The 22,790-nt window shown below is 37.5% G+C and overlaps 2 protein-coding genes across 3 annotated transcripts in view; both read left to right on the forward strand.

The window, feature by feature from the left end:
• Positions 1-5,329, forward strand: part of MOB1B (MOB kinase activator 1B) — a 39,203-nt gene extending 33,874 nt beyond the window's left edge. The window contains exon 6 of the mRNA XM_024579664.4: positions 389-5,329. Coding sequence (XP_024435432.1) covers positions 389-466 — 78 coding nt within the window. The 3' untranslated portion in view covers positions 467-5,329. The remainder of the gene's footprint in view (positions 1-388) is intronic.
• A 5,151-nt stretch (positions 5,330-10,480) lies between these two features.
• The window catches only part of DCK (deoxycytidine kinase), a 31,807-nt gene continuing 19,497 nt past the window's right edge, over positions 10,481-22,790 (forward strand). The window contains exons 1-2 of one of the 2 annotated variants that reach the window (XM_045185389.3): positions 10,481-10,926; positions 18,442-18,557. In XM_045185389.3, the coding sequence (XP_045041324.1) occupies positions 10,836-10,926; positions 18,442-18,557 (207 nt within the window). In that variant the 5' untranslated portion in view covers positions 10,481-10,835. The remainder of the gene's footprint in view (positions 10,927-18,441; positions 18,558-22,790) is intronic. The other variant, XM_045185387.2, reaches the window with a different exon arrangement.

A 22,790-nucleotide genomic window follows, 5' to 3' on the forward strand; every position in this document is an offset into this window, starting at 1 on the left:
GAGATGCTATATGTTTTGGTTCCTACTTAGTTTACTGTATTTAAATGGTGCTCAAGTTACTCCTTTTAACAGAGAGCAGCAGTTCTATTTATTGAGTGTTTACTTTGTTCCAGGGATTATTTGAAGTGGTTAACTTACGGTATCACATTTAGTCCCCACAGTAATTTTATGAGGGGTAGGAGGATTTATCCTAATATTATTACATATGTAAAACAATATCAGAAATGGTTATTTGCCTAAGACAGATAGGGACTAGAAACTTAAAAATTCTTTTTACTTTTATTTACTGTAAAAGTTAATTTCCAACCAGTATTAATGCAAACCTGCTTTGGACTGAGACGTAAATAATGTTTTTGCTCTTTCTCCTGCCTTTCTTTATCATGTATAGGAATTCAACCTAGTTGACAGAAGAGAACTTGCACCACTCCAAGAACTGATTGAAAAACTCACCTCAAAGGACAGATAAAGGATGCAGAACTGTTCTCAAATGGAGTCGTGTGGAGTGTGTTTAGATTTCGTTGTATTTTATTTTTATCTCAGTGGCTTTGTCTTAGTTTTGGGGGGCTTGTTTGGGTTCTTTTTTCTTTTTTCTGAATAAAAAAATTATATTCTATTGCTAGAGGAAGCCAAGAATCATTCTCTATACATTTGATAGGGGTAAATTTTTGCCTTAGTGGCATATGGTATTTTTTTTAACTTGGTTTTGGTGGCTTGTGGAATTTCTGATAATATTATGTGTTGAAAGAAAATGCTTATTGATTGGACTGCTGATGGATGGGGTTCTGTGTTGTGTAAATGGTGGCCAATTTTTGAAGTCCCCAAAAGACTTATGTTTTTAAGTGCCTTGGCAGGCTCACTTCTGAGGTGCAAAGCACAGACATAGAACCAAACAGGGCTTGAAACAATATTAGGATTACTACCCAGGGCACTTAATGATTTCTGTTTTAAAATATCTATGCTAAAAGCCATAGTTTACCTAAATTGATGATCTCCAGCTTTTACTACATTGAGGAAACACAATTAATAAAGTCGTGCATGTAGAACATAAAAAAATTAGTATTTCTTAATTATTTTTTATATTAATAGTAATTCTGTTGAACAAATGCTTCAAGTTCTATAAGCAGGCCTTTTTCCATCTCTTGATATCTGTGATACTGAGACTTGAGGATGTTGAAATGTAATACCTATTGCATTTTGTCTTCTTTCTACATGTTAACTGCACTGTAGGTGTGAATATTCAGGTTTATATACAGGTTTGCCATCTTCACAGGTGATGCTGAACTGTGAGGTTTCTTAGCAATTGCCAAATGAGCCATAAATCTGCAGAATCCCCTTCTACTATGAAGAAGCAGGGACAGGAGGTGTGTTTTGTTGCTGGGGGGTGGGGTGTAGTTTGTATGGGGAGTTAGGAATGGAATTAAGTATAGGGAAATCAAGTTTTAGAAGGTCCTGTCTTAAAACCCTTGAATAGAATGGCATGAAGATTTTAATCAGTTTCTTACAAGCTGAGTCTCAGAGACTTCTTTTTTAGGAATCAACTTCCATGAGAAGTTAAAAATAAATTACTAATTTTAGGTATAGATATTAAATATGGGATTCAAGGACTGTTTGGAGAAATTGACCACTTTTCAGCATTTCCATTCAGTGAATGGAGCTGGTGTTTGCCTGTCAGTTTTAAATGATACAGTACATTCTTTGCTTATCTAGGCCCAACTTGAAGCATTCTGACTTCTGATTTCCATTGTGAAAGGAAATACTTTTTGCAGTGATATCAAACAATGAAAGTGCTAATTCAGTAGTTGTTAACTTTATTTTATTTTCTATGACTTTCTAGTGAATTATTCCCAAGTTCTGAAAATTAGTTTTTAAAATAAATATTAACATTTTCAATTCACTTTTATTCTTGAGCTATATACTTTTTAGACTTTAATTTTGTTGTTCCTGATAAATCTGCTTCCTTCGTTTAGAAATATATACTTTTCCCTTGTAGAACAGAAATCTTGCTCTGAAAATACTTAGGAAAGAATCTAAAATGAAATCAGTTTGTTTTTGCTATTAACAAGTAGGGCAGTGATATAGTTTAATGCCATTCAATTGTGACCACTAGGAACTGCCTTTTTCTCTATGTTATTGAAAGCAATCATTCTCCAAGTACCAACAGTAGAAGTAACAGGAGAGACAGGCAGGGACAAATACATTGGACGCTCACTGGTAATGCTTAGTTATAAACAGCTGTGAGAACTAGCTGATTTCCTTAAAAAAGTCTTTTAGTATCCAAATATATAAGATCAACCATTATGGGTTCATTCAAAAATAAAATTTGGCACCAGGTGATTGGAGTCTTACCTATTTAGGAAAATGAAGCATGTGATTACTCAAGTAGTCTTTCATGGTGCATTTGACTTCGGATCAACTAGTAACAAAAAGGTTGCAATAGCCAAGTGTAGAGAGAATAGTGAAAAAATTGTTCTTGCTCTTTTAAGCCTTATACAGTACACTGTAAAAATGCAAAAATGTTTCTTTAAATTAATATTTAGTTGTAGAACCTACTTTTCCACTATGTGTATAGAAGTTTGTTGTCACTGTGCCAGAATCTCAGGTGCCTGCTTCTGAGTATTCCTTTAAACAGAGTTATTGGGAAGTAATGAGTTATGTATGTGTCTATATGGTGACAAAGTAGGGAAGTTCTCCCAGGGAGAGACCTGGCATTGTACGTGGTGTTACATGGCTACAAGTAGGGAAACATTCACCAGAGCATGTGAGAAATAACTGATTTAATTAAAAATTGCTTTGATTCAGTTGGTTCTTGTGAGCAATAGTGAGATATAAAATAAGGGTCAAATCTTGACTTTGCAGCAGAGCTTGCTTATAACTGCTTATTGGATTATTTCCAGATTTCTTTATTAAGTTTATAAATAACCAAGATAAGGATTTCCCCCCCTTATACAGAGTTCTTTATACAGAGATGTAAAACAGAAGTTGGTTTTCTCATCTGCTAATGAAAGCATAAAATATAAAGTAGTAAGTTAACATAGTATTATTTTCACAATGCTTTGGTTAAATGTTGATATGAAGGAAGTTTCAGGAATCATTTTAAGTGATGGAGTAAGGGTGTTGGAGAGAACTTAGTAACAAAGTGAAAATCTTTCAGTTAGCAGTAGATGGTGCTACTGGCTTTCATTTGCTAACTTGATTACTGTGTTTCTCATAAAACCCATTGCATTAAACTGCGCTAAAACAGAAAGCATGTGTGTTACTAACTGTTTGGAGGTCAGTTTATCTTAAATTGAAAGATTTTATAGTGCTATTGCTTTTTAACTTTGTTATTTGGAAATTCTAAATGGTCAGCATAAAATGTATTTGGTTGGAGAAGACATGTTTAGTGTTTAATATATCTCAGACTGAATGACGGCCTGTTTTATCAGGAAAGATAAAGCACTACAATCGCTTATATTCAGGAAGCACAGATATGTGGATATTTATATTTTACATGTAAGCTACCAGACTCCATTTTATGTATTAGCATTTTCCTTGCTTATGGGAAAATAGCAAAATGACAGATTTCTTTTATACCTTTGTCTACACCCTCTCTGAGAGAGGTTTTGATAACCACTGAAATGGTAAAATAAGTGAGATGCAATTACTAAGTTGTAGGACTTTTAAAATAAATATGTTATACCTTAAACATCCAAATGAGAGTTGATCTTCAGGGTGGTTCCTTTGGGAGCACTACTTACTCCATTTATGCTGCAAAGGTATAGAGTTTTGGGAATGCTTTCAAAGATGCCTTGAGAACCATTTTATGACTATGCAAGAGGATCTGTTTTATCATTTTAGTTGCACCAAAAACTATTTTTGGCAAATAATGTGACCTGTCTCAATCACCAAACTCTCTCTGCTTTGCTGTTTTCTTAGAACTAAACCATTAGAGAAGTTCAGAAGAATGTGCCATAGGTTCTGAATTTGCAGGAGAGAATGTTTTGAGCATACGTAGCATCATTTAATAAATGTCACTACTTTGAAGTAGACAGTATCATTTGGATGTATAGGATTTGTTTTTTTAAATTTAGTTTATCTTTCAGTTAAATATAATAATAAAAAATCAAAGTCTGTATCTTACTTTCTGTTTTTTGTTCCTTTCCCTGATAATTCTTGAATTCAGTCTTGACTACTGTAAAATTGTTTTGACTGAAGCAATAGTAAGGTAAAAAATGGATCCCATATTTAAAATACAAGTAGTCTAAGGAAACAACAGCCTTTACCTCCAACCCTTTTTTAAAAAAACATTTTCACTCAGATGAACAATTTGAATTTAAAGACTAGAGATCATTTTACAAAGAAATTGGATTAAATTTTATATATTAATTATACTGAATTTTAAGCCCACATAGATAAAGTATTTAAAATTGTATAACCATTTCATATATCACTTAAAACTTTAAAGTTGTGAATGTCTCTTTAAAAGATGTGGGACCAGAAGTCTATTTGTAATTTGAAAATGTATCTGCATACCAGCAGGAAAACTTTACTTATTTTGAAATTTATCTGGCGTATTAAAGAATGTACCAATTCTTAGAAATCCTATTCTAGACCTATATTGTAAGGACCATTTCTAAAATAATTAAATATTTAAGTTTTGTCATAATGTTAAGATTCACCATAGGAATTACTGTTGTTCAGCTGTCAGTTTAGTGGTGTATGAGATACATATTTAGAGGAAAAACTATCTCAAGATATAATGAAAAAGTTTAATTTTGAGACGTAATTACAGTTCTGACTGCAATTTGAATTTTTAGAGTTTTCCTAAAGAGCTAATCAAATGGAAGAATTCATTTTGAAGTTATAAAAGTGCTCCATGTATGCTATTTGTAGTTGAACTGATACATAAATTTTGACTAAAGAGAGAAAATACAGATTAAAATATTGAGTAATCTCAGTTTTGCTAGTGTGATGCAAATTTCTTTTTCTACATACAATACTCTACAATGGATAACTTCGGATTTCAGTTCTCAAAGGTCCATAGTGAAGTCTCCGGCCTTTCCCAGCTCTATGTTTACCTGTCATCCCCTTCTCCTTGGAGGCAAGTGACTTCCTTACTGCTGTTGACTTTCCCTACCTCCCACCACCCCAGAACACACCCACTTGGAAAGGAAAGCAGGTTGATTGTGCAGGTCCTCATTGTCAGCGCTTCTGAAGTACTTGCTGTCAATACATAGGTTTTAGCTGAGCTGTTGAGATGCTACTTCCATAGGCATTTTTGGTTGCTGTTGACAGCTTTCTTTAAATATGTTACCGAAGTTGAGATCATTAGTGGTATAAATTAATAATTTTTGTTAATATTTAATTTCTCATATATTATTGTGTTTCTTACTGGTTTGCACATTTTTTTCTTTTTTGTTTCTGAAATACTTAACTGTGCAGGTTGTAAAATAGATTAGTACATTTTCATTTTAGGAACACTTTTCTCTTTAAATTATTCTGCTGAGATAACTATTTTTAGGGGAAATAGTTTTTTAAAGCCACTAAATTGTATTTTTTATTTTTATACATGCATAACTAGGGTGCTGAGTGTGCTAATCTTGTGGGGGAACACTTAACTTTTGTTCTAGTTGAACATTTCTAATACATTATTACTTAAAATTATCTAGAAACAGTGTCATGAAATCTAGCTTGCGAGACAATACAGTATAGATGAGAACACGTAAGTCTGAGCAGCGATCAGTTATGAGGACAAGAGCAGAACCCTGCCAGTGCCATAGAGTGGAAGGACAGGCACAGCATTCGAACTGTACACGCTTGCAGAGAGTGGATAAGGACGGGGATCCGGCTCCGTCGGAGATAGACAGTTTCTCAATTAAAGTAGCTGAGAGGGGAAAAATGGTCTAAAATATGAAATGTCACATGGATGCTGTGTTGTAAACTGTGCCAAAATTACTCAAATTGTAGTTATTATTGATCAAAGTTTAACTGCTTTATCATTTTTGTTTTAAAAGAGGATACCGAATGTCTGAAAATCTGTAACATGTTTTGAGAGATGTAAATAATGTATACAGACTTGTATGTGATGGGATGGGAAGAAATATTTAAATTTAGGTTTTTTTTAAAGGGAGAAACAATGTTTATTACAAATATTAATAAATAGTTATGTTTGGCCATGAATTCTGACTTTGTATTACTTTTTTTTTTTTTTTTTGCTATAGATATCCCCACACTGAACACATTCCTAGAGAAATATTGAGGGGATTTGGAATATGTTGAACATTTAAAATTTGTTAGGCATTATTTTTTAATAATGTTTACAACAACCCTGGAAGTTAGTATATATTAGTCTTACATACTAGAAAACTAAAGCTCAGAAATTGTATATGTCACTGATTAGGACTAGGGTTTAAAAACCTCAATATGGCCCTGGCCGGCTAGCTCAGTTGGTTAGAGAGTCGTCTTGATAGACCAAGGTTGTGTTTGATCTCAGGGCACATACACGAATCCACCAGTGAATGCATAAATAAGTGGGACAACAATCGAAGGTTGTCTCTCTCTCCCCTCTTCTCTCTAAAATCAATAAAAATAAAAATCCAAATATGCTCTGACCTTGAAACCAATTCTTTTGGTATTTACATATATAGTAGTACCCTCATGTCCTCAGTTACTCATGGTTAACTGTGGTCTGAAAATATTAAAGGGAAAATTTCAGAAACAACTCATAAGTTTTAAGTTGCACACTATTCTGAGTAGCATGATGAAATCTTGTGCCATCCCACGTGGTCCTGCCCGGTCCTGTCCCGCCCTGCCTCGTCCTACCCAGAACGTGAATATTCCCTTTGTCCAGTGTATCCACACCCGTTAGTCAACTATGGAGGTATTTCAGTGCTTGTGTTCAAAGTAATCTTCATGTTACTTACTAATGGCCACAAAGTGCGAGAGTAGTGATGCTGGCAGTTCAGGAATGCCAAGGAGAAGCTATAAAGCATATATATGTATAGGAAAAAACTATATATAGGGTCAGGTATAATGCAAGTTTTCAGGGATTGACTGGGGGTTTGGAACATCTCGTGGATGAGGTGGGACTACTGTACTGTAAGTGGGAACAGGTGGCAAAATAATTTTTTATCTTTTCATCAAGCTCAGATTTTAGAAATTTTGTCTTCATTATAGATCATTAAAGAATGAGCAGTATTAGAGAATCATTTTACCCTGATACCTAAGTTCCAAAAGGAAATGTGTGCTTTTAGAGTATCCCCAGAGTATCATTAGTTTAGAGGTTTTTATGTTTAGAGGCATTTGTGTTTGGACCGTCATGTTGAAAATATTTTGATGGTAGTAGGCACAATAGTCCAATGTCACTAATTAGTATTTGAGCAAAAGACTGGAAGAAATGCTAGTCCACACTGATGTGGACTGTCTCCATGTTTTAATAAAAACACCTTGTTATTCTGCACATACGGTATGTACAAAACATCTGTGTGTGAAGAAACACTCATAAAATTATTTTGATAATTAGGTTCATTTGTCTCACTTATAAATTTAAATATATACGTTAATGAATGATGCGTTTTGGTAAGATAAATTATTTCTTTTAAGGCTTAACCATGTTTAATATATGTTTTACACTCGTTTTAAACAGCATAATGAATACAGTATTTATTTTATTTTATTGTTTCACCTAAGTTTACCTTTATAAGCATGCTGCAAAATATAGCTTCCTTTCCTAAGGAGCTATATAGAGCAGATGGCTGGCTACTATGCCTTGCTAGTATGTTACTTTGCTATTTGCTGGAAGCACCCCAACTCTCTACTCTTTTATGATTGTTTCTACATCTTTCTGTTTTCTAGGCAATCATGAAGGTTGCAAGAAGAAATTTATAACCAGGGTTATTAAGTAGATAAACATAATTTTATAGAAGTTAAGCTGGTATATACAAATGAATCAGCTGTGTAACCACTACTTAACAATGTTCATGAGTTGGTTTGGAGGTTTCTTAATAAATTTGTAAATGATCAGTCAGGACCCTGTCTCATTCAACCAGCACTCCCACAGGAGAAAAGGAATCCCCAAACTGAGGGACTGACTTTCTGGCAAAGACATGTTAAGATAGTAGCATGCTCACGACTGGCTGGACGCTCCAATCCCTCGTCTTTAGTCTGCAATACAAAAATATGAAAAGCCTGGAAAACAAAGAATTTTCTTGATTCTGTGCAGGCTTAACCTGAAGTTAATAGTCTTCATCTCACTTAATGTGAAAACTCCTAAGTTTCACTGCCAAATATTAGTGTATTTAACACTTCAGAGGAGGGTTAGGGAGGAGAACATAATAGGTATAGTTTATGACTTTATTTTCCAAAGTCCAAAAATTTTTGAATTTCTGAAACAGATCTGGCTATACTGCTTTCAGATAAGGGATGTGGACAAAAATCAGGAAGGTACTTTTAAAAGTGCTCCTCTCTGCTCTCTTCCTTGTGTTGTGTAGGAAAATGGAAAATTATGCTGAACTTGGTGTTGAGGGCTAGGTTCTCTGTTTCCTCCATTGACTTTGTGTTTTTAAGGTACACTCTAGCTTGGAGGAGCTCAAGTTTTCTCTTATAGCCAGAAATGGCAGAGCCAAGATTTGAAAGCAGCCTTTAATTTTTCATTGCTTAAACTGTTACTTGCTACCTTTCCTTTGTGTGTGTATGTATCTTTCGTGTGTGTGGAAACCACACTTGGGGATTTCTACTCCTCAATCCCAAACATCTGTAACAAATCTGTATGGGACTTCTTCAATTCCACTTTCCTCCTGTTTGAAGGTCTTAGAGATTCACCCTGCTGTATTCCTTTCTCAGTAGCTACCAATACCCTTATTTCATGGATTCCCCCCAAGCCAAGGTGTGGAATAAAACACCTAGTAGCTTCTCCACCTTCCTTAAGGCCATCCTTAATGACAAGCATTCAGGCCTTTTTCATTTCAAGGATCATGCTGCTAATCACTAAGAGAATAAACAAAAGTAATATACATAAAATAATAGCATAACAAAGTAATATAGAGAAATTACAAAGAATGATTTTTGCTGTTTTTATTCCAGAATTCCCCATGGAGTTACATTTTGATTTCTGCTCCACGTTTCTGAGAATGAGTCACCATTTACCCACCTTCTTCTGAACTCCACCTTTAGATGCATTTTAGATGTGATGATAGCTGCAAAGTAAAGAAATAACAGAGCCTTTGGTTTCTGTAGATAATTTGAACTCAGTAACTACTAGACTGGATTGTGTCTGCTTTACTAGTTTTTTGTTTTTTTTTTTTTTACCATGTTAAAAATGAGTTCCTCTGGGCATTTTTACACTGTATTTGTGCCCAGCTGAGTGTTCTAGCAGAGTACATGGTACATGAGTAGGCATTCAAAAATTCAACACACGTATGTATTTGTTATATATGTGCCAGGTATAGAGCATGCAGTTAAATAAGTTAGTCTTGCTGAACAGAAATATACCCGGTGTGTTAATTTCTACATAGCACGGTAGGAGTAGAAATGTTTCCTTATTCCCTTTTAGGTTCTTTGGCTGGTCTAATAATTAAATTGACATAAAAGAGAATAATAGGCGAAAAACAAATTTTACTTTGTATGGAAGCCCCATAAAAACAGGAGACAAGAGGTGAGCAAAGCAGGAAGCTTTTTCATCTTTTAAACAAATAAATTTGTGAAGAGTCGACAAGGCAAAGGATTTGGACTTGGGATAGTAAATTGGTGAAGAAGTAAGGAGGTTTGTTAATACAACCTGCTCTGCCCTACATTCTCTCTCTCTGGCGGTAAGGATATCCCTGGTGCAGGTAGGGTACATTTCACATGCGAGATGTATTTCCTTTCACCGGGGAACAAAGGAGGGACAGAGTGTCCTTGTGAAGGCTATTTCTCAAATACCTTTAATTCAAAACCATCAATATGCCAAAGTGTATATTTTGGATTGGCATGTTTTACTTTGTTTTAGTATAATCAGGCATACAAATCCAAATGAGGGGGGCTAGGGAATGAGACATCAGGAAAGGCTATCTGTGGGGTGGCATCTGACTACCTAAATTCTCACCCCAGTTCCCCGCACTGGATTGCTAGTTAATTATGAAAAGAGCTGGAAACAGTGCCTGGCTGGGTTGCCTAGCAGCACTTAGCCTGATGGTCGTCCTCCAAGCTGAGAACACAGGGGTGATCTGTTTGATTTTTCTGTTACACATTGCTTCTCCCCTGACAAGTTCAAAGTTTCAAGTCCAACCAATTCTGCCCAGACGCTGTGTTTATCTCCACAAGCTCCACAGGAGAGCTGAGTACTCCAAAGCCCAGCCCACTTCAGGTGGAGAGCAGGCGACACGCTCTGCCCTCAGGGGCACTCGGGTGTCCTCGGGCGCCCTCTGGCTTGCCGCGCTCTTCGACCTCCCGCATCCGCCTTCGGTTCCCACCGCACGCCGGAATCACCGTCGCCTCTCCCCGAGCCCCGGCGTCCCCGGAAGAAGAGCGTCACAGCGCGTACGGCCGCGCCCTCCGCTCTCGCGCGAGCTGAGGTGCCGGGCGCGCCGCACGGCCCCTGCCTGGTCAGGCGCCAGCCGAGGGGCCCGCAGGAGCACCGTGAACTGCGGAGAGGGAGGGGCTTGGCTTTCCCGCGGGGCGGGTGGCGGGGCCGCGGGGCCGCCTCCTTGGCAGCAGCCTCCGCGCGCCAAAATCAAACCCGGGCGCGCTGGCGGGACGCAGCCTAGGAAGAGCCGGAGTCCCGCCTACAGGTCGGCGGCTGGGGCGGCGCCGTCGCCAGCACCTGTGCGCGCTTCCCAGCCCTTCGTGCCCTACGCGGTGCGGCTGCCACTGGACCAGGGATGGCCACCCCGCCCAAGAGGAGCTGCCCGTCTCCCGCGACCAGCTCCGAGGGAACCCGCATCAAGAAAATCTCGATCGAAGGGAACATCGGTAGGGAGCCCGGGGGAGTGTTGGGTCCACAGAAAGGGTTGTCACGGCGGCAGTAAGGCGCCCATTTGCTGCTGCATCTCTGCTGCTCCTCCTTGAGTACTTTCCTCCCAGGCAGGCTGGGCAGCCGCGGCCGCGGTGTGGAATTCTTCTCCGCCCTCCGCGACTTCCCTCTTTTACCCCCAGGGTGGCGGCGGCCGCCGGGGCGTCGGGTCTGCCGAAACCTGCGGGACTGTGAGGAGCGCTTGGGGTTGGTTTCATCCTCTTTGTTGGGATCCCGCAAAGGGAAACTTTTTTTAGGCGAGGGGATTGGCCGTCCTTGGGATGTAATTTACATACGTTGTTACCCCTTTTTAGTCTTATGAGGCTTGACAAACATAACGTCATTTTGCCACCACCACGATCAAGACTGAGAACGTTTCTATCACCTCAAAAAGTTCCCTTGCGCCCCTTTATAATCAGCCCCCTCTCTCTTCCTATCCTTTGGCAACAGCCACTGATTTGATTTCTGACCCTGTAAGTTTTGCCTTTTCCAGAATGGCATATAAACGGAATCATAGTGTGTGTAGCCTTTTGTGTATTGCGTCTTTAATTTAGCATCCTGTTTTTAGATTCATTCATGTTGCTTGTGTTGGTAGTTCTTTTTTATTGCTGAGTAGTATTCCACTGTTTGGTTATGGCACGCACAGTTTCCCTCTTCCCTATTTGTGGACATTTGATTGTTTCCAATTTTTTAGCAATTATGAATAAAACTGCTATAAACATTCGAGTACAAGGAAAGAGTTTTTTAATTATCCTAACAGAATGGAGTTCCGCATTGCCTACCCTACATCCAAGTAAACACTGGCTTATGATTCAAAAACCGTTACTATTTCTGTTTTTCCCCCAGATGGGGACAGACTCCACCATTAACGCATTTTTGCAAGATGCACCTGAACTTCCGATTCTTACATATTTCCCACCACAGGAAATCTATGCCTGACATTTCCTGTTTTGAAAGAATTTTTTGTCTGTAAGTTAGGTACTAGTCATTCATGCATATAGCAAATGTTTTTCAATTCTTACCACATTCAAAGCACTTGGCCTTATAAAAAGTAAGGCAAGCAGATGCTTTAGCAACATTCCAAGGAATAGAAAAAAGCTGATCATACCCTCAAAGAGGACTTTTCTTTCATTGCTCCAGTATTAAGGCACCAGCGGAAAATATCCATATACAGTTGGGTCAACATGCATTTGAACTACGGAGGTCCACTGATAGGTGGATTTTTAAAAAAATTGATTTTTAGAGAGAAACATCAATTTGTTGTTCCACTTATTTAGGCACTCATTGGTTGCTTCTTTGAATGTGCCCTCACCAGGATATGAACCCACAACCTTGGCATATCTGGATGACTCCAACCAGTTGGGTTCCCGGGCCAGGGCTATATGTGGATATTTTTCCCCCAATAACACCATCTGTGGTCGGGAGTCTGGATGCTGAGGGCAGACTGTCTGCCCACATGATCTACGTATGCCATTTTATGTAGGAGGCTTGAGCATCTGCAGATTATGGTATCCATGGGATCCTGGAACTAATTCCCCTTGGATACCAAGGGACAACATAAGTTTTGGGGGGAGTCAAAAATTATATGCAGATTTTTCCACTGAGGAGGGAGTGAGTGCCCTTAACCCCCATGTTGTTCAAGGGTCTACTGTGTGTATAGGATTTGAATGCCGCGGTTTAGGCATCCACTGAGGGTCTTGGAAGTATCCCCTACGGATAAGGGAAGACTACTGTAATTGTCATCCCCTGCTAAAAATTCTCTGACTTCCTCTTTACCTACATTGGAAGGAGTTGCAAATGATAGCCTGCGTTTGTACAATATTAGCCTATGCAGATTTGAAAAAAAATATTTCAGTTGCTAACATTAAATTTTATGATTTCCCATAAAGTCTACATTCTTGACTTCTCTTGAAAATCTGAGTATCTGGTAACACTGAGCCTGCGTTTCTGTAAGACAGCAATTTGCTGTTTAGATAGGGCTGTGTTCCTTGTCACTTACGTATTGTCTTTCCTGACACTGAAGTGTTGCCAGTTGCTGTTTGTTACTGCTCTTGCACTGTTGTTCATGCCCCTCCAATTTGCCAGACCCAAATAACTTAAATGTACAAACTTTTAATCTGTCTGTAGAAAACTATTTTGTGATTCTAATCTTTTTCCTAGAATTCGAAACATAACTGGTCATTTTAGTTTTATACTCATATACCCCATCTTCTCACGTTCTCTATTACTGAAATACTCCTATTGAAATACTCCCTTATGTTAGATTTATGGAGGCCTTACCTGTTCTCAGCTTAATTGTCTGTACAGAATAACTTTTTGCACCATAATGCCCGCTTGGCATTAGTAATTGTTAGGTCCCATGACTTTTTAAAGTATTAACATCAGTGTCCTTGTTCTTATTCTTCTTTGCTTTCATAGAATATTAGTTTATTAATTAGCTTATTTTCTAGCTTCCCCCGAGTTAATGAACTGGATATTAGTCCAATTGAGCACTCTAGGTAATTTTCATTTGAATTACATGTAACTTTTATTACTCGTAAAATTTCAAAGTAGGACCACATGAACTTTGTTGACAGGGTCAGAAGAAAGCTGAGTGCTTTCACACTCTAGCTGATTGGTGTCCAGTTTTTTTAGTGTGTTCCTTGGGTGTTTTTTCTGAACATCATGTTTTCCTTTTCATCTTCATGTAGCTCAGTGAATGTCTGGTGATCTTTTTATATGTTTCCATTTATCCTTCTAAATGCCTTACAGTCTCTATGCTTATACCCTCTCCACACAAAATATGGGTGGTTACCAGTGTTTTTCCTATGATTAGATCTAATAGTCATTTCATTTATCTTCAAAAGTTTTTCTCCTCAGCTGTTCTTTGTGTGTTACCTTCTTTTTGACCCTCCTCTTTTTTTTCTCTATGTGTGTTCTTTTAAAATTTTTCCAGTTTGTTCTTTTGTTCTATTGCCCTATTAAATGTCCTAAGTTTGAATATAGTTTTGTAAGTCAAAGGTAAGTTCTTTTTGCCCTCTTTGGATCCAGTTTATAGGAAGAGGAGGCTTTTCTTATAAGCATACTGAAGTTGTTTTTTATATGTTTATCTGTGTGTGTATATACATATATGTGTGTATGTATAATATACATTATATATAGAGAGAGAGAAATGTACATTTTGCTGACTAGAGAGTCTAATATGAGCACATTTGGTGACTTCAGATAGGAGGGGTGTGGTGGTCATTAGGAATACTGCTACACCCTGTGAAATTCTAGGTCAAGACTTTTTCTGCTATTAAAGGCAATGTATTCCTGGGAAATTCTAAAATAATGAATATAATGTCTTCTGATTATACCTGAATATCCCCCCACCCTCACTATCTCAGAAATGAGTGAATAATCAGATGACTTTTTTTCTGTTTCTTTTTTTATCGTTGTTGTTCAAGCACAGTTGTCTCCATTTTCCCCCTACCACTACCCCACTCCCCCCCCCACCCATCCCCACCCATCCCCACCTCCCACCCTTGATCCTACCCCCTTTGGCTTTGTCCATGTGTCCTTTATACATGTTCCTTGATGACTCCGTCCCTTCCCTCCCCATTATCCCCTCTCCCACTCCCCTCTGGTTACTGTCAGTTTGTTCTTTATTTCAGTGTCTCTGGTTATATTTTACTTGCTTGTTTGTTTTGTTGACTAGGTTCCACTTATAGGTGAGATCATATGGTATTTATCTTTTACCACCTGGCTTATTTCACTTAGCATAATGTTCTCCAGTTCCATCCATGCTGTTGCATAGGGTAGGAGCTCCTTTCTTTCTTTTGTGTAGCAGTATTCCATTGTGTACAATGTACCAATAGTTTATTGATCCACTCATTTACTGATGGGCACTTAAGTTGCTTGCAAACTTGGCTATTGTAGATAACACTGCTTGAACATTGGGGTGCATAGGTTCTTTTGAATTGGTGTTTCAGTGTTCATAGGGTGTAATCCCAGCAGTGGAATTGCTGGGTCAAAAGGCAGTTCCATTTTTAGTTTTGTCCATGTTTTAGTTTTTTCCGAGGAAATTCCATACTGTTTTCCATAGTGGCTGCACCAGTCTGCATTCCCACCAACAGTGTACTAGGGTTCCCTTTTTTCCACCACCTCGCCAGCACTTGTCCTTTGATTTGTTTATGATGGCCATTCTGACCAGTGTGAAGTGGTATCTCATTGTGGTTTTAATTTGCATCTCTCTGATGGCTAGTGATGCTGAGCATCCTTTCATGTGTCTCTGGGCCCTCTGTGTGTGCTCCTTGGAGAAGTGTCTGTTTAGGTCCCTTGCCCATTTTTTAATTGGTTTATCTTCCTGGAGTGGAGTCCTGTGAGTTCTTTATATATTTTGGAGATCAAACCATGTCCAAGGTATCATTTGCAAATATATTTTCCCATACAGTTGGTTCCCTTTTCATTTTGTTGATGTTTTCTTTAGCTGTGCAGAAACTTTTTATTTTGATTAAGTCCCATTTGTTTATACTTTCCTTTTTGTCCCTTGTTCTAGGGGACATACTGGTGAAAATATTGCTGCATGGAATATCTGAGATATTCCTGCCTGTGTTCTCTAGGATTTTTATGGTATTGTGACTTATATTTAAGTCTTTTATCCATTTTGAGTTAATTTTTGTGTATGGTATAAGGTGGTGGTTGAGTTTCATTTTTTTGCATGTAGCTGTCCAGCTCTCCCCGCACCATTTGTTGAAGAGGCTGTTTTTGCTCCATTTTATGCTTCTGCCCCCTGTGTTGAATATTAATTGACCATAGAGACTTGGGTTTATTTCTGGGCTCTCTGTTCTGTTTCATTGGTCTATGTGCCTGTTTTTATGCCAGTACCAGGCTGTTTTGATTACAGCGGCCTTGTAATACAGTTTGATACCAGGTATTGTGATCCCTCCTACTTTGTTCTTCTTTGTCAGAATTGCTGCAGCTATTCGGGGTTATTTATGGCTTCATGTAAATTTTTGAAATGTTTGCTCTATATCATTGACTTTTTAAAGCATTGGATAAAGTGCACACTGCACAGACCATGAACACGAAGCAGAGAAAACATGCTTATTGCTTGTAGAAAATACTTTGCATAAATGTTTTTTTAAAATGTTTTATTTCTTTAGTTATAGACAGATGGTAGGGAGAGAGAAAGGGAGGGAGAGAAACATCATTGTGAGGTTGCCTCCCTTGCGTCCCCCACTGGGAACCTGGTCCTCAAACCAGGAGTGTGCCCTGACTGGGAAATGAACCAGAGACCCTTTGGTTCACAGGCTGGAGCTCAATCCACTGAGCCCCAGCAGCCAGGGCTTGCATAAATGTTTTTATAATTTATTGTAACCATAATGCCATACAATAATTACTGTCGTATAATTCCATTCTAAAACTTGAGGCATTGGATGCATCTTTATATTGATTTTATAGTTTATTTGGTTGTTTCTAAATTGGTTTTAGATAGGAAAGACCTGAGCTTGTTTGTAAACTGAGAGAATGGAGCCAATGGAGAAGAAAATTTTGAAAATGTGAGAGCCTAGAATGACTGTCACTGTAATAATAGTTTACTTGCTTATCACAGCAGTTTCCATTAGGAGGGCATTATTATTATCTCCATTGTATTATGGGGGAACAGGCTCAGAGAGGTTCAGTGAGTTATCCAAAAATCACATACCTAATTAACCACTCCCCACAAAGGTATCACTCACTCATTGTTTGGTTGAGGAAAGTGAGCCTAGGACTGTGATTCTTTTCTACCATAATATCTTGCCTAAAGTCTCGCCAGATCTTTAATTCTTCTCTTCAATAGTTTTGGTAAATTAAAACAATAACAAATGAGCCCTGGCTGGGTAGCTGAGTTGGTTAGAGCAGTTGGTTAGAAAAAATAGTGAAAGAAAACTACCCTAATTTGGTGAAGGAAATAGATATGTAAGTCCAGGACAAACAGAGTCCTAAACAAGATGGATGTAAAGAGGACCACACTAAGACACATCATAATTAAATGCCAAAGGTTAAAAATAAAGAGAGAATCTTAAAAGCAGCAAGAGAAAGAAGTTAGTAATGCCCTGTAGGTAATGGGCATTACCTACAGGGTAGTGCCCATAAGACTATCAACTGATTTCTCAAAATAAACTTTGCAGGCTAGAAGGGATTGGCAAGAAACATTCAGTCATGAAAAGCAGGGACCTACATCCAAGATTGCTCTACCCAGCAAAGATATCATTTAGTAGCAAAGGTCAGATAAAGATCTTCCCAGACAAGAAAAAACTGAAGGAGTTCATCATCACCAAACCATTATTATATGAAATGTTAAAGGGACTTATTTAAGAAAAAGGAGATCAAAACTATGAACAGTAAAATGGCAAAAAATACATACCTATCAATAATTGAATCTAAAAGACTAAGCAATCAAGAACAGAGAATCGTGGATACAGAGAATGTTTTGATGGTTGCCAGTAGGGAGGTGGGTGGGGGAGAATGAGTGAAGAAGTGAAGAGATTAAGAAATACAAATAGGTAGTTACAGAATAGCCGTGGGGATGTACAGTATAGTATAGGAAATGGAGTAACCAAAGAACTTATATACATGAGCCATGGACATGAACAATGGTGGGGGGATTTCCTTAGGGAGAGGGAGTGCTGGGTGGAGGGGGGCAAACGGGGGAAAATCAGGACAACTGTAACAGCATAATCAATAAAATATCATTTAAAAAATATGACACAAGATTAAATCAAGCACAAGAGAAAATGATGCAATCAAAAGACGTAACCACAAGATGTATGAGGTTTATGGCACTCTGTTTTATAGTGAACTTTTTTTTTTTTTAATAAAGATTTTTTTTATTTTTTAGACAGGAGAAGGGAGAGAGAAAAAGAGGGGATGGGAAAGAGAAAGAGAAGGAAGAGAGGGAGGGAGAGAAACATCAATGTGTGGTTGCCTCTCACGTGCCCCCTACTAGGGACCTGGCCCGAAACCCAGGCATGTGCCCTGACTGGGAATTGAACCCTTGACCCTTTGATTTACAGGTTGGAACTCAACCACTGAGCCACACCAGCCAGGGATCTTTGTTTTATTTTAAAATAAACAGAGTCAATTCTAACAATAAAAGTTATATATAGTAAATATATAAACTAGTAACATAACCATTTTTTACCATTAGCAAGTATTATGTACTGCACATATTTGTATGTGCTATACTTTTGTACAACTGGAAGAGAAGTAGGTTTGTTTACACCAGCATGACCACAAACATGTGGGTGCTACCTTGTGCTAAGACATTCAGGATATCTACATGTCTCTAAGTGATAGGAAATATTTCAGCTCCATTATAATCTTTATGGAACCACCATAACATATGGTTCAACATTGACCAAAATGTTAATACTGTGTCTGACTTTAAATTTTGAAAAGCTGATGACTATTTTGGCTTTTTTTTTCCTGCTAATTTTTCTTCCTCAGTTTTACTTTTTCTCTCACAATAGGTGCAGGAAAGACAACATTTGTGAATATCCTTAAGCAACTCTGTGAGGATTGGGAAGTGGTTCCTGAACCTGTTGCCAGATGGTGCAATGTTCAAAGTACTCAAGATGAAATTCAGGTATGAAAATAAAATTTAACTAAATAAAATAAAAACCTTTTGGTTTACATAAGCAGTGGTATTTAATCTCTTGGGTTTTTGCTTGTTTTTCCTTTTGCCAATAAAACTTTCAAATCTACCTTTAAGTCTTTATGTACACCTGGGCAATTGTTACAGGGATGTTTATCCATACAAACAATGAACTATATGCACCTAAGATTTATGCACGTTATTTTACCTAAGAAAAATTTTAAGTTGTCAAAAATTAGTGAAAAAGCTTTAAAAAAATCTAATTGTAAGTTAAATTCCTTGGATGGCTTTTTACATTTAAAAAACCAAATAAACAAGGAAAACAAAACCAACTACACAGTAACTGAATTATTAGTTTTTCTTTCAAGTCTTTTGTCTTAGAGAGAATCATTTATCTCCCATTTCTTTGTACTGTCATTTTTGTCAGACTTTCATCCTGGATACAAGTTTTAATTTCCCAGCATTTTTCATCCTATGGTTGTGAGTGAGGAAGTGGGAATAGCAGTTAAATTTTATTGTTTATTACAAAATTTCGTAGCATATGTATATGAAACGAATGCTGTCTCATTGGTAAGATTTTTATTTCTGGAGAAACGAGAATCGAAACTGAAAGCAGCACGGCTGTATAACAGAAACCTTCAAAATGGAGATGTGTGCTAGAAATTTGTTAGAGCTGAGGAGGACAGGGTGGAAAAAAGTCTGTTTTAGAGTTTAGCTGTTGGTATGAGGAATCTGGGAATAATATTTGAGTATTGAAAATGTAAAATATATAAAATAGTAAGATAATCTGTAAACTTTGAGGATATATGGTTTTGAATGACCATAAATGTTTTCTCACATACCTATTAGCCAAGCATAGTTAAGTTTAGGTCTGGGGCCCGTCTCATATACCACAATCCTTAGAATAATCAGGACTAAAGCTTGTAGGGACTCCTTTCCTAGATGGACTGCATTTTCTTAAGAAATTGATATTTCTGTTGGGGAAAGTCATGGTTAGCCTTAAGTAGAAATTTTTTTTTTTTAAGATACAGATCACTTTTACTAAATAACTTCAGAACAATTACTTTTATGGCCAGTTCTGAAAATGTGATCTTTCTTTGTGTCCCTCTCTTTGGTAAATATACAAGCTTGTTATAAAAATAACGCCAAATAACTCTACCTCACACCACATCCAAAATTTAAAAAAAAATGGCTGTTTCATTCCCAGTTTTGATTAAATTGTTTCCCTAATTCTTATGTCCTCGAATACATCCATTACATCTCCAGCCAAAGACCTGGCTGATGGAAAAAATGTTAGTTTGTAAAGTACACCATTTATATACTATCTTGAGGGGAGGGCAATCAGAATTTTAAAATGGGTAACTTTATTTGCTTCTTTCTTTTGATTCTTTTTATTGACATAGGATATAACTACAGAAAAGTGTACGAAACCTATATACAGTTTGAAGAAGAATTTTAATCTTTGTAGCCATTGTCCAGGTCAAGGAGAACAGCAGTATCCTTCTGGTAATCTTTCTCAGGTTACAATATTTCATTCCCTGAGTAGCAGCTTCACTGGGGTAATAACTCACAAAATAACTCTTGTGATAATAATTTTCCAGCTTTCTAAAAATAATTTGACCATATACAAACATGTCTCTAAGAAATATAACTTAATTTTTTGTTTTTGAGTGATATATAGATGAAATCAACTGTTTGCTTTTTTTCCTCTTGTATCTTTTGCTTGATAAGTTTATGAAAATTATCCGTATTGCATGAAGCTGTAGCTTGCTCATTTTCATTGCTATATAATATTAAATTGTATTCCCCTGTCACTATTTGTCCATTCTATACCTGTGATTAGTCTTTGAGTGGTTTCTAGCTTAGCTGCTGTAGAAACAGCTCTGTAGTGAACATGAATCCTGGCGCACACATGCGTGCAAGATTTTTTCTAGGGATAAAGTAAAATTATTGGGTGGAGGGGTAAATGTGTGATGCCGTTTTCCAAAGCGTTTTTACCAGTTTACATTCCCTACAGTGTACTCAAGTTGTTATTACTCCGTATCTTTGCCAATATTTAGTATTGTTCAGTTTCCTAATTTTTGTCATTCTGCTGAATGTTTAATGTTTTTTTATATTTTCAATTTGTATTTCCCTGATTGCTAATGAGATTGTGTTCCTTATTTAAATTAATGAATTTATTTATCTTTTTAAAACATTTATTTTGTGAAGTTCCTGTTTAGGGCCTCCTGCCCATTTTCCTTTGGGTCTTATGTCTTCCCCCACCCGGCATTTTTACCTCCCAAGGTACGTCTCATGGCCTCTTTCACTGAAGTGCCCTACTGAAGTTTGCTTACCTTTAGAGATGAGAGACTTGTGCTCTAAAAATACCTGTTTCGTGTTAACTAGTGTCCCAGTAAATTCAATAAAAAGGAAATAACAAAATAAAAATTCCTCTCTTCCCCACACCCCATTTCCGGGATCAACCATCAGTGTAGTTATTCTCAGGTTTTAGGTAGAATGTAGCCAAATTAAACCAATTTCAGAAATAGAGAAGGGATTCTTTCATTGGGGCAGAGTTAGACTAGATTGGATTAGGTAGCCTCTATTTAAGGTCCATTCTAGTCTCAGTACCATAAAATTCTAACTCATGTTAAATATGTATGACTGATTTCTTGACACATTAAATGTTCTGCCTCTCAGTATACCTCACATTAACCCAGGGCACAGAAACTGATATATAAAAACCAAAATGCCAAAATTTTAATTTGTAGAGAGAAATAAGTAATTATCAGATTCACCAAATTAGGTCAATCTATTTTCATGGTAGGCCTATAATTCCCAACTGGTAGGAACTCTTAAGAATCTCAAGGATTTGAGGTGCTTTTTAAAATAAACAGTTCCTTGGGAATTTAAATATGTGGTTGCTTCCTGGTTAAAAATGACTGCCCTAGTAAATCACTGTTCGTGTCAGGAGTATATTGAACCCTTTAGTTAATATTGGAGAGGAGAGGTTGAAAACATTGCATTAATATACATGGGAATATAACTTATAATAAGAAGGTTGTATGTTAAGCTTAGACTCAGAGCCCAGGGAATTGATTATATTATCTTAATGACTGATGTCATCAGACTATGACACATTGGTGCATCTGTCTCCATTCTGAGAATCTTTCAGCTTCATGGGTCTGGTACACATGTCTGTGAGATGGGGTATTTTCTTCACATGTACTATAGTCAAAATTCCAAACTGATGTTTCCTTAAAACTACCATGGAGATGCCATTATTATTATTGTTATTATTATTATTACTATTACTATTATTATTATATATTTTTATCAGATAGTTTACTGTAATCCAGTCATATCTCCACAATGTTACAATTTAATTACCTTCATTGGATTTTGGTGCACATTCTCTGAGGATAGCTTTATTTGTGTGTGTGTGTATTGAGGACTACGATGTTGTTAGTCCTCTGTACTTGTAGGTGGAGTTTCAGTCTGTGTGTGAGTGGTACAGGGTGGCACCTGGGGAGGCCAAAGGAAGTCTCAACCCGATCCTAGTTTCTTGTCACAGAACAAGAAGGATTTAAGAGCTTGACAGAAGGATTTAGCAAAGCATAGTAAATTCATTAAAGAGATAATATGCACTGGAGAAGGGAGAGCTGGCAACCTTGGAGAATGAGATGCTCTTGTGGGGTCTAGGTGGAAGGTTTTTTAAATGTGGGTGGGAGGTAGGGGAGAATAGGGTGGCCCTCTGCTTCTGACTCTTGTCAGATGACTGCCATTGTGGCTTATTCTTGTCTCTCCTCTTCAAATAGTGATTTCTTTTTGATCCTCCCAGTTATAGGAAATTGGAGCAGGGAACAGATGGTCAGTGAAGGTAGTGTGTCAGTGACATTCCAGCCAAAATGGAGAAGGAAAGGGGTAGAGCTTGAGGCTTTTGATCCCTATTCTAACTTTCCTGCCTCATGAGGATAGTATTTTGGGGTACAGGGTTTTGGAGTGTGAGGGTAGTGGTGGGTGAGTAGGTTCTCAATATCTGTATACCTTTATTTTTTTCCTGGACCTCCACTAAATTCAAGAAGTGGGATTTTCTTTTTGCATCCTGGATTCCTTCTTCAGACCCAGCCCTGATGTATTATTGGGGCTATAGTGTGAAAGTCCAAATCTCAACTTCCTTAGAATATCATCAGCAGTGAAAAGTTCAGAGCTAACCCTTGCAAGACCAGTCCTACTTTGAAT

Source organism: Desmodus rotundus, chromosome 4 (assembly GCF_022682495.2).
Source record: "Desmodus rotundus isolate HL8 chromosome 4, HLdesRot8A.1, whole genome shotgun sequence".
NCBI classification, from domain to species: domain Eukaryota; kingdom Metazoa; phylum Chordata; class Mammalia; order Chiroptera; family Phyllostomidae; genus Desmodus; species Desmodus rotundus.